This window comes from Musca vetustissima, unplaced genomic scaffold (assembly GCF_032173495.1).
Source record: "Musca vetustissima isolate MV318-11 ecotype Yass unplaced genomic scaffold, APGP_CSIRO_Mvet_v1 utg764297, whole genome shotgun sequence".
Taxonomy (NCBI): Eukaryota; Metazoa; Arthropoda; class Insecta; order Diptera; family Muscidae; genus Musca; species Musca vetustissima.
The window spans coordinates 14,026-28,296 of record NW_026879823.1 but is presented as its reverse complement, the minus strand read 5'-3'; the positions used below and the strand labels follow the sequence as shown (position 1 = coordinate 28,296).

Here is a 14,271-nt window from a genome sequence, read left to right as displayed (position 1 = left end):
AGGACCTATAGAGGCGTGGATTTATTAAAGAATATTTTTTCAAGGACCTATAGAGGCGTGGATTTATTAAAGAATATTTTTTCAAGGACCTATAGAGGCGTGGATTTATTAAAGAATATTTTTTCAAGGACCTATAGAGGCGTGGATTTATTAAAGAATATTTTTTCAAGGACCTATAGAGGCGTGGATTTATTAAAGAATATTTTTTCAAGGACCTATAGAGGCGTGGATTTATTAAAGAATATTTTTTCAAGGACCTATAGAGGCGTGGATTTATTAAAGAATATTTTTTCAAGGACCTATAGAGGCGTGGATTTATTAAAGAATATTTTTTCAAGGACCTATAGAGGCGTGGATTTATTAAAGAATATTTTTTCAAGGACCTATAGGATTTATTAAAGAATATTTTTTCAAGGACCTATAGAGGCGTGGATTTATTAAAGAATATTTTTTCAAGGACCTATAGAGGCGTGGATTTATTAAAGAATATTTTTTCAAGGACCTATAGAGGCGTGGATTTATTAAAGAATATTTTTTCAAGGACCTATAGAGGCGTGGATTTATTAAAGAATATTTTTTCAAGGACCTATAGAGGCGTGGATTTATTAAAGAATATTTTTTCAAGGACCTATAGAGGCGTGGATTTATTAAAGAATATTTTTTCAAGGACCTATAGAGGCGTGGATTTATTAAAGAATATTTTTTCAAGGACCTATAGAGGCGTGGATTTATTAAAGAATATTTTTTCAAGGACCTATAGAGGCGTGGATTTATTAAAGAATATTTTTTCAAGGACCTATAGAGGCGTGGATTTATTAAAGAATATTTTTTCAAAGCCTGAATTTTTTAAAGAATATTTTTTCAAAGCCTGGATTTTTTAAAGAATATTTTTTCAAAGCCTGGATTTTTTAAAGAATATTTTTTCGAAGCCTGGATTTTTTAAAGAATATTTTTTCAAAGCCTAGATGTTTTAACAAACATTTTAAAAGCGTGGATTTTTTATTTTTTAATAATGTCCTGAACTTAAGAGTCACAAACCTACTAAATACTGTACGGTTGGAGGAACAATGCGTAACCTAATCACTTTTTTCTAATCTATTAAAAAAAATTATCAGCATAGAATGAGCTTCTAAGCCTAAGATTTCTGGTTGTGTCCCTAAATCCATGGATATTTATTATATGATTTTCATAATCTAGGAACCGCAAAAACCCTTCTACCACATTGTTATTCTTGTGATATACTGAAATCAAATAAAACCAACAACTATTTCCAAGATGATTTACTTATCTAAGCAGTAGTATTAGTTTAACGAACATGTTACCTCCTTCCTTCATTCCTCGTCTACAGCCAGCCAGCCACAAGTTGCCTTATGTGTGCGTGTGTTGTGCACAGGCTCAAACAACGCTTGTACTCGGGCGTTCATTACATGCTTTTGTTATTCTAAGATGGTAGCCGGCTCGAGACATTTCTATCAAAAAAATAATAATATTCCAGCCTTATCACAAGACATGAAGTCAAGTCTTTTGATTTCAGTCGTGGGAACTAGAATTTGTTCAAACAAATAATACGCAGACCCTCGATATGTTGTTGCACATTTTTGCCTCGGACATTTGGATTAAATTTATTATCAATATTAAATTAAAAATATATATATTTTTTTCTTTCTTTCAAACCTGACCTCTAAAGTTTTGTATGTTGGAAATTAAACATAAATGTTGGGTATATCTCAAAGTTCTCTTTTTTTCGTTGGTTTGCTTTTGTGGGATTTTTTTATTCTTATCACCAGTTGCTTGTGTTATGTTGTTGTTCTTCTACTCTGAAATAACACACTGCAAGACATATAAATTTGCGCCAGTTGTATAATTTTTTTATATATAAAAAAGGAACATTTTGCAATAATTCTAATTTGATATGAAGAATTACCAGGAAAGGTGATAAGTATTGTTTGGAGTTGTTGTTGTTGCTATTTTTTGGTTTAGGTTTTTTATTTTTGTTATCGAATGTTGGAACTATCCACAATGATTTTCTCACGATCCGACACAAATCATAATCAGTCATTTTGAAAATGAAAGCGATTGTAACAAGTTGAAATAATTCTGAGTAAATAGACTTGAAATAGCTTCAAGCAAATCTAGTATTGGACCAAATTCTACGTTAATTGATATTGAAGAATATTGGTTTAGACCACAAGCTTCATTGAATAAAATCCGTTTCGAAATTGAATGACCCTGCTCCGAGATATTGTCTGCCACTTAATCTTTCCATCGGATTTGTGGCCTTCCCCTTCTGTGTGAGCGATCACTTGGCTCGCTTTTATATGCCTTTTGAACTGGGGCATCCTCATTCATTCTCACAACATGACCTAGCCAAAGTAGTCGCTGCAGCTCGATACGGGAATATATTGTATAGCTCATGGTTCATTCGACGGCGCTATTCACCGTCGGCGCAGATCCGTCATTGATCTTTTGGAGAATTTTTCTCTCGAACACTCCAGAGCTGCCTCATTCGCTTGGGCAAGTACCCATGCTTCAGATCCATACAACGGGTAGTATCAGCGTCTTCTAGAGTGTGAGTTTGGTCTGGCAATAGGTGGCCTTGGTTTTTGAATTGCTTACTCATGCCATAGTAGCATCTGTTGGCCAACACTATTCTCCTCTGAATTTCAAATTTGCTTGCACAAGTACCCATGCTTCAGATCCATACAACAGCACGGGTAGTATCAGCGTATTGTAGAGTGTGAGTTTGGTCTGGCGAGATGTGCCCTTGTTTTGAATTGCTTACTCAGACCATAGAATCATCTGTTGGCCAACACAATTCTACTTCTAATCTAAAAACTGAAGTTATTTATTTATGGCAGTACCGACTATATAAAATCTTTGACTACCTCGAAGCTGTAGTTTTCCACAGTTAGTCCGAGTACACTTGCGCGTTGATACTATCAACTTGGCTTTCTCGCAATTTACTTGTACTGTCAATCCCATTTTAGCCGACTCCTTCTGAATTCGTTCAAAGGTGGCTGTTACCGCTCGCAATGTTCGACCCATTATGCCGATGTCGTCGATGAGAAATATATGCTGTTTGGGGTACCGAGTGCCATTTCTGCACACCTTTGCCTCTTGTATGACCTATTCCGGCAGGATGTTAAAAAGATCACAAGACAAAATGTTACCTTGTCTGAAACTTCGTCTGGTCTATGGTGGATTAGTCAGGTCAGAAGCCGCATGGTATGGTCCAATAATGTCATTGATCATTGGCTTCGGTCGTTCACACAGAACGTTGGATAGCAATTTATATGCGATGGGGAGGAGACTAATTCTTCTATAGTTGGCACATGTCTTGTCTCATTTTTTTGTGTAGGGGACACAGGGTGCTGAGGTTCAAATCATTTGGCATGTATTTCTCTAGCCAAATTGTACTGATCAGCTGGTGCATGCTCCTGACCAACATCTGACCACCAGTCTAGAACAGTTTGGCTGGTAACCCATTGGCACTTGCTGCTTTATTATTCCTCAGCCGATTAATTGTTATTCTGACCTCATCTTGACTAGATGGTATACACCCTACACCGTCACCTCTTATTGGTTCTGGGGTATCTTCTTCACCGCCACTATTTGATAACATTCAAAATGCTCCTTCCAGATATTTGAAAAAATCATCACTGATAACATTAGTTCTCTTTTCTATTCTATGTACTATTCGTACACATAAATTCGAGTTTCCAAAGCTGTCTCCATAGCTCAATACTACACATCAACTAATTTAAATTTCAAATCTCAGGATTCAACCAAATCCAAGTTGTTCCTAATTTAGAACCATTTAGTACTTTCCATACTTATAAGTACAAATTTCTAAAACTACATCAACCCAACGCTCTAACAGTAATCTTAATTCCACCAAAGTTTAAATGGTACCAAATTTAGTACTTATCGTACTCATAAGTACAAATGTCCAAATTTACCTCAATCCTGCTTTCAAATAGTAATCGTACTGCTTTACGTACCCATGAGTACGAATTTCCAAAACTACCTCAGTCATGCGCTACAATAATAACCTTAAGTCAACATTTAAAGATTCCAGCTCTATCCGTTCACCAATATCCAAATTTTCGTAGACGTAAGTACGAGTTTCCAAAACGTCCTCAATTCCACACTGCAACAGCCCTACCCGTTCACATATATACAAATTGTACCATATAGTACTTTTCGTACATATGAGTTCGAATTTCTAACACTGTCTCAATCCTGTGCTATAACAGTAATTTTATTTTCAAATAAAAGTTTTCCATTTCTAAGCTTTCACTCAAATCTGAAGTGTACTAAACTTGGTATCATTTAGTGCACTCAATTGCGCATTTTCAAAACTAGCTCCATATCTCATCCTGCACTCAAACATTAATTTTACTTCTAAATTTTTGGGATTCCCGCTCCCTACACTCCAACTGTAATTTAATTGAACATTTCAGAATCTCAGCCCAGCACAAAAACAATTTGTAAACTATTTGGTACCATTTAGTCCTTTTTGTTTATATAATTAAAAATTTCCTAAACTATGTCTATCCTACACTAACATTATGGAGTCCAGCTCTATCCGTTCACACATAATGACGTTGAACCAAATATAGTACACATAAGTACTATACTTCCATATCTCAATTCCATAATCCAACATCAACCTTTATTCCAAATTCAAGGTTTCCAGCTCTCTCCGTTTACCCAAATCAAAATTGTACCAAATCTAGTGCCGTTTAGTACTTTTCGTACACAAATATAAGAATTTCCAAAGATGTCTCTATAGCTCAATCTTCAACAGTACTCTTAATTCCAAATTTCAGGTTTTCAGCTCTATCCTTTGAAGCAAATTCCAAATTTTACTAAATTTAGTACCATATAGTACCTTTCGTACCAATAAGTACGAATTTCCAAACTACCTCAATTCTATACTCCAACAGTCATTTTAATTCCCAATTTGAAGACTCCAGCTCTATCTGTTCACATAAATTCAACATGCACCAAATTTAGTACCGTTTAGTGTTTTTCGTACACATAAGTACGATTTTTTTAAGCTACCTGTACTCCAATAGTAGTCCTAATTCTTCTTTTGAGTATTCCATCTCTATACACTCAACTAAATGCCAATAATAAATAATTTGGAGTAGTTCAAATTCAATTAATTTTTTTTAATGTACGTATGTATGTTAAATTTTTTTTTATATTTGTGATACAAATTATTTAGATAAAAACACAACTCATTTTTATATATAATAATTTTCCATTCCATTCCTACTGGAGTAGTCATAATCCAATTAATCAAATTTTTTAATCATAATCTATAATAATCAAAAACTTTTTTTTTGTAATTTAATCGGTATAGTATTCTTTAGTAGTTCAATATCCCTCCCTTTTACATTTAAGCCGCTTAATACGATAAATTTTATATTTAATTGTGAAAGGTAGCTTACAGCCTTAAGGTCGAAAGACTGGGCACTATGAAATATATAAATAAATAAAATAAATGCAAATAGTACCAAATTTAGGACAATTTTGTACTTTTTATACACATAAGTACGAATTTCTTAAACCTTTTTCATACATCAACACCACTTCCCAACTTGTATTCCTTATAAAATTTCAAAATTCTAGTTTTATATGTGCAATATATATACAATTAGAACTAAATTTAGTAAATTTTAGTACTTTTAGTACACTTACAGGTCGAATTTCTAAAAACCCTTTTGCACATCTTTCTAACATTCCATCAGTGACCCAAATTCCAGAATTCTAGCTGTTCCCGTTCGTCTAATACATATTTGGTACATTTTAGTACTTTTCGTACCCTTCTAGTTCGAATTTCCAAAAACCCTGTTTTATCTCATTTCATCTTTATTTTTATGAGATTTTCTCGAATATTACTTGATATCATTAATGTAAATAAAATAATCAATAATTTTTATTTTATTACCTTCTTATTTGTGACATCTACTTTGCGTCTCTATTATAGTTTCCACTTAATCTGTCTATTGCTACTACAAAATTTATACAACCGTTAAACAGCTGATCAAAATAGTTTCATTCATATTTCCGTGTTATTGTGTTGTTAGTGGTGCTGTTATTGCTGTTGTTATTCGTGTAGTAGTAGAGTTGGGGCACACGTTCTTGGTGTTGGTTTGTTTTCGTTTCATTCGGTTTAGGGTTTACATTTTTCAAAATTTTCAATTACCAATCGAACCAACCATCATGTTAATACCAAGAATATTGAATAGGGCCACAAACACATTTCTACAAAGTGGATTGGCCGCGAAGAAGACACCATTTGTACCACTCTACAAGAAATTCTACACCACAAAGGCTGAGGAAACTGATGCGGAGACAGCAACAATAACAATTGGTGATGTAACCAAGAACATTAAACCACCCAAGAATCCAGAATTGGTGCCTCAAAAATATAGTGAGTTTGTGGAAAAAATAAAGTAATTTCCAAGTTTTTATTAAATGTGTTATTCGATTTTCAGTCCAATATGCCGAAGATGGTACCATGGAACTTACCCAGTCAGCTTTACATCATTTACGTTGGATGCTGCAAAAAGATACACTGAAACAAGATATGTTTCTTTTGGGTCAACCAGGTGCCCTGAGGCGACAATTGGCCATGCAGTTTTTGGAATTGACCCAACGTGAATTGGAATATATTGCATTGAGTCGTGACACCACAGAAAGTGATTTGAAACAGAGAAGAGAAATCAAGAATAAGGCTGCCATTTATTATGATCAGGTGGGTGTCTAGTGTCAGTACTTGCAAGTGGACTTTGAACCCAATGTTTAATTAATCAATTCTTTTTATTTTCAACAGTGTGCTGTGCGTGCTGCCATCAATGGCCGTGTCTTAATTTTGGACGGTGTGGAACATGCCGAACGTAATGTATTGCCAATTTTGAATAATTTGCTGGAAAATCGTGAAATGCATTTGGAAAATGGTAAATTTTTAATGGCTCCCGAACGTTATGACAAGCTTTTGGAGGTGAGTTTAATGAAGGTGACTTTCTTAGTTGGAGGTTTATTAACGTTTTTTTCTTTCAGACCTACTCCAAAGAGGAATTGGATTCATGGGGCTTATTGAGAGTCTCGGAAGATTTCCGTGTCGTTGCCTTGGGTTGCCCCACACAAAAATATAAGGGCACTCCTTTGGATCCCCCTCTAAGATCACGTTTCCAGTCTCGTAATGTTTCACATTTTTCATTTGAGGTAAGTTTATAAAGCAGGGATGCTTAAAAATTCTTAAAAAATTATGAATTGACTTAACAAAGAGATCATAGAGTTCTCGAGCATGAGCAGCACTGGTATAGAGTGTTGTATGAGGTTTTTGGTCAGGGGGGACTCTGAAAATCTCAAAAAAATCTTAGTGACCTATTGTGATCACCTCTTCTCACACCCAATTCGGAAATCTGTTAATTGGTACAATATGGCCCCAACAGTCCGCAAGAAAACATTGGAAAACATGGTTAACGGTTTGAGTGAATTAGAACAAATATAGAGGTAGGTTAGCAAAACTTCATGGTTTGCTGAACTATTTTGGTCCACAAATGAGGCTGTGAATATTGTCAAACATTTAGTAATGTATCCCGATGAAAACATGTCCGAATTAGTGGATTTCGACGAATACTAACCTGAAGCCGAAGAACAAACACAGGACAAACAGGTTCACTCATTGAGGGAACTCTGTGATCTCTCTCCTTAAGTCGTTCCATATGGTAGATTCTCAATAACTATGCCGCAATGAGTTACATGCTCTTCGTAAGTGGTTTAGGTGTTTCCGGACAAATGTCCCATGAAGTTTTGCTGAATTACCTCTGTTCCACACATGAGGTTGTGAATATTCACAAACAATTAGTAAAATATCCCGATGAAAACATGTCCGAATTGGTGGGTAATGTTTGGATTTCGATAAATACTAACCTGAAGCCGTGGAACAAACACAGGCAAATATGGTTTACCAACTGATTGCGAGTTGTATGCTATTCGTAAGAAAAAGAAAATGCAACCGACAGTGAATCGGAAGTGTGGTTTAGGTGTTTTCGGACCAAGTATGCTAAAGTAAAGATGGGATTTGACATTCTTGGGGGGATGCGCATCGTTGCCCAATATCATATGGGCAATGATGTGTATGTATCATCCATATAAAGGCCCCACCTAATTTTAGATCGTTTCCTCGACAGAGGGATTTATGACACTACAATTTATCTACTTATTTCTTATTTATTTCCTTTCACTTCAGGAAATGCTTATCGACTTGAGATCCAAGGCTCCCAATGTACCTGTGGAAAATCTAAAATCCCTGCTATCATTTGGTTTGGCCATACAATCAGCTGATTCTGCTGCTAATCTACCCGATTTCCCATTGGACAATGTACATTTGGTGGCTAAAATGATGGTGAGTGGAAATACCCACATTCGATTTAATAAAAAAGATAAAATTTAATTTTCTTTACCTTTACAGAATTCCAATCCAAATTTGACCACATATGATTCTCTCAACCGTCTCTACCCCTATCGTTCCGCATTGAAAAAAGAACAACAAGATCGTATTAAAAATTTGCTGAAATCATTTAAAATCGATACAATGGCAACCAAGGCTGTTGGTGAAATTACCAACAAAAAGTTGGAGAATTCTCAAAATATGGTTGAATTCCATATTGATGGTGTTAAGGTGAACGTTCCCGGTGGTAGCCATGTTACGTTGACACAAAAACAAAAAGATTTTGTTGATTTAGAACATCAACGTAATATTTTGGCACAAATGATACAGGCCATTGCTGTGAGTGATATTTGTCTATTGGGTCCAAAAGGTGTTGGTAAAAATACCTTGGCTCAACATTTAATGCATCGTTTGCAACAATCTTTGGAGCCAATGGTTTTGTATGAGGATATGACTTCGCGGGATTTGATCCAGCAACGTATTACCACACAGGAAGGTGACACGGTGTGGAGAGATTCACCACTTGTAAGGGCTGCTAAAATGGGTTCTGTTGCACTCTTGAATGGTATCAATCGTGTCCACAAGAGTACCATGACAGTGTTGCAACGTCTCATACATGATCGGGAATTGCAATTGTGTGATGGTACCACACTTTTGGGTGGAGAACGTTATGAATCGCTGCTGCAACAAGGTTTTACAAAATTGCAATTGGCCGAGAAGGGTATTCTAAAAATTCACGACAGTTTTAGAATTATTGCCCTGGCTGAACCACCAAATCCAAATTCTCCCTCCCAAAATTGGTTGACACCCGAAATGATGAGTTTGTTTTTGTTCTTGGAAGTACGTCCCTTGCAACAATCCGAGGAATTTACAATTATGAAGAAATTATATGGCAACATTGATGATAGCATCCATAAGGTCATTGATTTATCTCACACCCTAAGAGATTCCACAGATGCTACTTTGCAAAACTTGGCCGGAACATTGTCCACTAGACAATTATTGAAAATTGCCCGACGCATGTCTTCCTACCCCACGGATGTTCATGAAATTATACAAAATACTTTCCTTACCAAATTTATGCCTGCCCTACCAAGAGCTGCATTGGAGAATGCCATGAGACAGGTGGGCATTGAACCAGATACCTCAAGTCATGGTGGCAAACGTAAGATAACCGTGGAGAATGGTGTCCTTCGGATTGGTGCAACTGAAATGAAATTGGAGCAGGCCACCGAGGAATCCAAGGTGCCTAGTACATTGTTCTATGAAATGCCTCAGCATGTGGCCTTATTGGAACGTCTTCTCCAAGATTTCTTAATTGGTGATCATTTGCTGTTGGTGGGAAATCAAGGTGTGGGCAAGAATAAGTTGATTGACAAACTTCTGCAGTTGATGAACAAGTCACGTGAATATTTGCAGTTGCATCGCGATACCACGGTCCATAGTTTAACGGTACAGTCCACATTGCGTGATGGTCAAGTAGTTTATGAAGACAGTCCTTTGGTAAAGGCAGTGAAATCCGGTCACATCTTGGTCATCGATGAGGCTGACAAGGCTCCCGTAAATGTCACCTGTATTTTGCGCACACTCGTTGAAAGTGGTGAAATGATGTTGTCCGATGGCCGTAAAATTGTTGCTCCCGGTGATAAGGCAGCTGCTTTGGAAGAGAATCCAGCCCAGGAAATAATTGAAACCCATCCCAACTTCCGTTGCATTGTTTTGGCCAATCGTCCCGGTTTCCCATTCTTGGGTAATGATTTCTTTGCCTCATTGGGTGATGTTTTCAGTTGTCATGCTGTTGATAATCCCACACCCGATTCGGAAATCTTTTTATTGGCCCAATATGGTCCCTCTGTGCCAAAGAAGACCTTGGCCACATTGGTTAATGCTTTTGGTGAATTGCGACAAATGGCCGATGAAGGTTTACTGAACTACCCCTACTCCACTCGAGAGGTTGTGAATATTGTCAAACATTTAGAAAAGTATCCCGATGAAAATATGTCCGAATTGGTGGGTAATGTTTTGGATTTTGATAAATACCAACCCGAAGCCTTGGAACAGGTTACCACTGTTTTGGCCAAGCATGGTTTACCCATTGAGGCCTATGCCCGCAATGAGTTGTATGCTCTTCGTAAGAAGAAGGAAATGCAACTGACAGTGAATCGGAAAAGTGGTTTAGGTGTTTCGGGGCCCAAATATGGCAAAGTTGATCCCAAAAATGATCCCCATGTAGGTGGTAATACCTGGGCTGGTGGTAGTGGTGGTCGTGACACCGCCGGTCTTGGTGGTAAAGGTGGTCCCTTTCGTTTAGATTCGGGTCATAAGGTTCATCAACTTTCCGATGAAGAGAAAGATGACATCCCCGAAGAAGTTAAGAAGGCTGCCCGTGAAATGAATCGTAAATTTTACGAAGAAAAGCTAAAGGAAATTCGCATGTCGGCTCATGATCATCAATTGTATGCCCAATTTAGTGATCCCATACGCAAGCAGGTACAACAGCTTAAGGCCATATTGGATGCTATGCAAACCAAGAGTAAGGAGAGGCAATGGCAAAAATATCAAACCCATGGCGAGTTGGATGATACCCGTCTTATTGAAGGTATCACTGGGGAGAAGAATATCTATAGACGTCGTGCTGAAGCCAATCCCTGGGCTGATCACGTCCAAGAGAAACCAAATCGTTTGAAATTGGTTGTAGATGTGTCCGGATCCATGTATCGTTTCAATGGTTACGATGGTCGTTTGGATCGTGAACTGGAAGCTGTTGTTATGGTTATGGAGGCGTTGGAAGGTTTCGAAAAGAAGGTGGTCTATGACATTGTGGGTCATAGTGGAGAGGGCTATGAAATTCCATTTGTTACCAAGAATAGTCCACCACGCACAGATAAGGAACGTTTCGAAACGATTCGAATGATGCATGCTCATTCACAATTCTGCTGGTCAGGTGATAGTACTGTGAAGGCTGCCAAAGAGGCTGTGAACACATTGGCTGAAGAGGATTATGATAATTCGATTGTGGTAGTGTTGAGTGATGCTAATTTGTCACGTTACGGTATCCAGCCAAAGGATTTCGCCAAGGCCCTCATGAATGGCGAACCTAAGGTTAAGGGTCATGTGATATTTATTGGCAGTTTGGCTGAGGAGGCTGATATGTAAGTAAACAAATTTTCGATTTAATTTTAATTTTTTTTTTAATTATTCAAGTTTTGAGAATAAATTATTTAAATTGTTTAGATTTAGATTCCAGATTTAAATGGCAAATTTAATGTATTTTTAAAAATAATTTTTAAAATGTATTTTAAAACACTTTTTTAATTTAATTTCCCCTTTTCTCTTTTTACAGCATTAATTCCCAAATGCCAGCCGGCCATAGCTACGTCTGCATGGACGTATCAACATTACCGCAAATTTTGAAACAAATTTTCACATCATCTTTATTGTGATAGATTGTGTACCTACCTATCTACCTATCAAATGTTAGCTGTTAAGACGTAAAGAAACCGAACCTAGTGGAATTAGAAAAATTTTACAAAACTAAATAAAATGTATATTTTTAAAAAAAGAAAGAAATGTTAAAAATGTGTAAAATGTTGTTATTTATATCTATTTGTTTAATATAAACAAACAATTGTGTGTGTCTATTTTTATATATTTAGAAACGAAACAAAGATAATATAAAAATTGTATAGACTATAAACCACCCGTAATGCATTTATTTTATTTACCTCTACAACAATTTATACACATGATGATAATGAAAACGACAAAAATAAATTTACAAGTACAAAAAAACACAATTTTTTCAATTGGTTTTAATTTAATATGTTTTAATTAAAAATAGACTTATAATAAAAAAATGTTTATTAAAAGACTTTTAGAAGTAGGTGTTTGTGACAGCTTATGACATATGTAATATTTATTTCACGTGACATGGTAAAAATATCAAGATCGTGTAATTTCTAAATATTTCTTACTTACTATAGAGATTCACCATTCACCATGTTGGGTATAAATGTTCTGAACGTAAAACCAAGGAGGGGTTCAATTAGGAATTCAAAATGTAAATTTATCGAATAGGAAATTTACAAGTTATTGGCCATGAAATAGTCTCTAGAAGGTGTGACAATAGCTTCTGATTGGTACCCGCCAACAAAGTGGAATAGAAAATTTACATTTCGATATCGACCAACATGAAGATGCTTCAAATAATCTGCGCAATAAAATCTGAAACTTGTGCAAAAACGCCAGAAATTTAGTTTAACACAGGCTGCCCATTTCGTGTAAATTGCATTTTTTACATTCTGCAAAAAACAAGTCGATATTTAAATATCTTTGAACTTTCTCGTAACGCCAATTTTCTCTTATTTAAAATAAGTTTGTATATACATTGACAAAGTAATGGATTTGTTCCAAAGCAACATTAGGTCTAAAACCAATATTTCGATGAGGCACAAAGCGAAGTCCACATGTATACACTCATTCTGCATAAGGCGGAATATACAAAAACATGGCCGATTTACAACCGGATACCGGTCGTTCTAGACTCAATTCAATATGTTATGTATAGATAGTGCCTACTTTGTTTATATTTCACAAAAAAAATAGTCAATATTTCAAATATCTTCGAACTTCCACATTTTGCTAATTTTCTCTTATATAACAGAAGTTTATATATACTTTGTCAATATGGAATAAAACTGTAAAATTCCCTCTAACCATGTGTGCAAATTTTATGAAAATCGGTTAAGTCGTTGCTGAGTTATTTGCAATTAAAGTTGATGATCTTCCAAAATATAGCAACTGTTCGGTGCTGTTCGCCTATTACCTGAAAACGAAAAACCACACAAAAATTAACTTGTAAAAATGGTAATAGCTACAGTACATACACGGTACAGTTGTGTTACATTCAATTTGCGCCTAAATTAAGTCACCTACTGTACACACACAGTACAGTTATACAGTACACACATATTGGGGGTTCGCCTAAAAGTATGCTACAATTTACCTTTATAGACCAGCAGCAGCAAAAAAATTGCCATTTTTAAAGATGCAATTTTGGTGTGTTTTTCATTTTCAGCGAATAGGCGAACAGAACCGAACAGTAGCTATATTTTGCCAGATCGTCAACTTCAAATGCAAATAACTCAGCAACGACTTAACCGATTTTCATAAATTTTGCACACATGGTTAGAGGGAAATCTAAAGTTTTATTCCATTTTGACAAAATGTATATAAACTTATGTTATATAAGGGAAAATGAGCAAAATGTGGAAGATAGAAGATATAAAAAATTTCGACTATTTTTTTGTGAAATATAAACAAAGTAGACACTATCTATACATAACGTATTGAATTGAGTCCAGAACGACCGGTATTCGGTTGTAAATCGGCCATGTTTTTGTACATGCCGCCTTATGCAGAATGAGTGTATCCATGTAGACTATGCTTTGTGCCTCATCGAAACATTGGTTTTAGACCTAATGTCGCTTTGGACCAAATCTATTTCGGATAATTTGTAGTCGATTTACAAAATGTCCGTACGTCCGTCTGTCTGTTGTTGTTGTACCAACCCTATTGCTTTTACACAATGGGCTGCGGTGACAGACGTTGGCCGAAAAAAATTCGGGTCGTTTCGGATCGTAGACCCCTCTGTCGTAGAAACGCCGTCTGTCTGTGTGTCTGGCTGGCTGGTGCGCACGATAACTCTCGAAGGGAGTACCGGATTTCATCCAAACTTTGCACATCGTAATATTTCTTTCAAACTAAGTTCAAGTACCGTGATGGGGAATATCGGTTAACTC

At 36.2% G+C, this 14,271-nt stretch overlaps 1 protein-coding gene across 1 annotated transcript; it reads left to right on the top strand.

Annotated features, from left to right (window-relative positions):
* The first annotated feature begins 6,234 nt into the window (after nucleotides 1-6,234).
* Nucleotides 6,235-11,920, top strand: LOC133324961 (von Willebrand factor A domain-containing protein 8-like). The gene is made up of 7 exons (XM_061533786.1): nucleotides 6,235-6,445; nucleotides 6,510-6,769; nucleotides 6,848-7,015; nucleotides 7,075-7,239; nucleotides 8,270-8,425; nucleotides 8,492-11,622; nucleotides 11,814-11,920. Exons 1-7 carry the CDS (start codon nucleotides 6,235-6,237, stop codon nucleotides 11,911-11,913), a joined length of 4,191 nt encoding a protein of 1,396 aa, XP_061389770.1. The 3' UTR covers nucleotides 11,914-11,920.
* Nucleotides 11,921-14,271: the final 2,351 nt, after the last annotated feature.

Excerpts from the sequence above, each read along its gene's own strand:
- LOC133324961 (XM_061533786.1), top strand. The coding sequence starts at position 6,235 with ATGTTAATACCAAGAATATTGAATAGGGCCACAAACACATTTCTACAA. Across the intron at positions 8,426-8,491 it reads ATTTGGTGGCTAAAATGATG|AATTCCAATCCAAATTTGAC; the intron begins GTGAGTGGAAAT and ends TTACCTTTACAG. Across the intron at positions 11,623-11,813 it reads TTGGCTGAGGAGGCTGATAT|CATTAATTCCCAAATGCCAG; the intron begins GTAAGTAAACAA and ends CTCTTTTTACAG.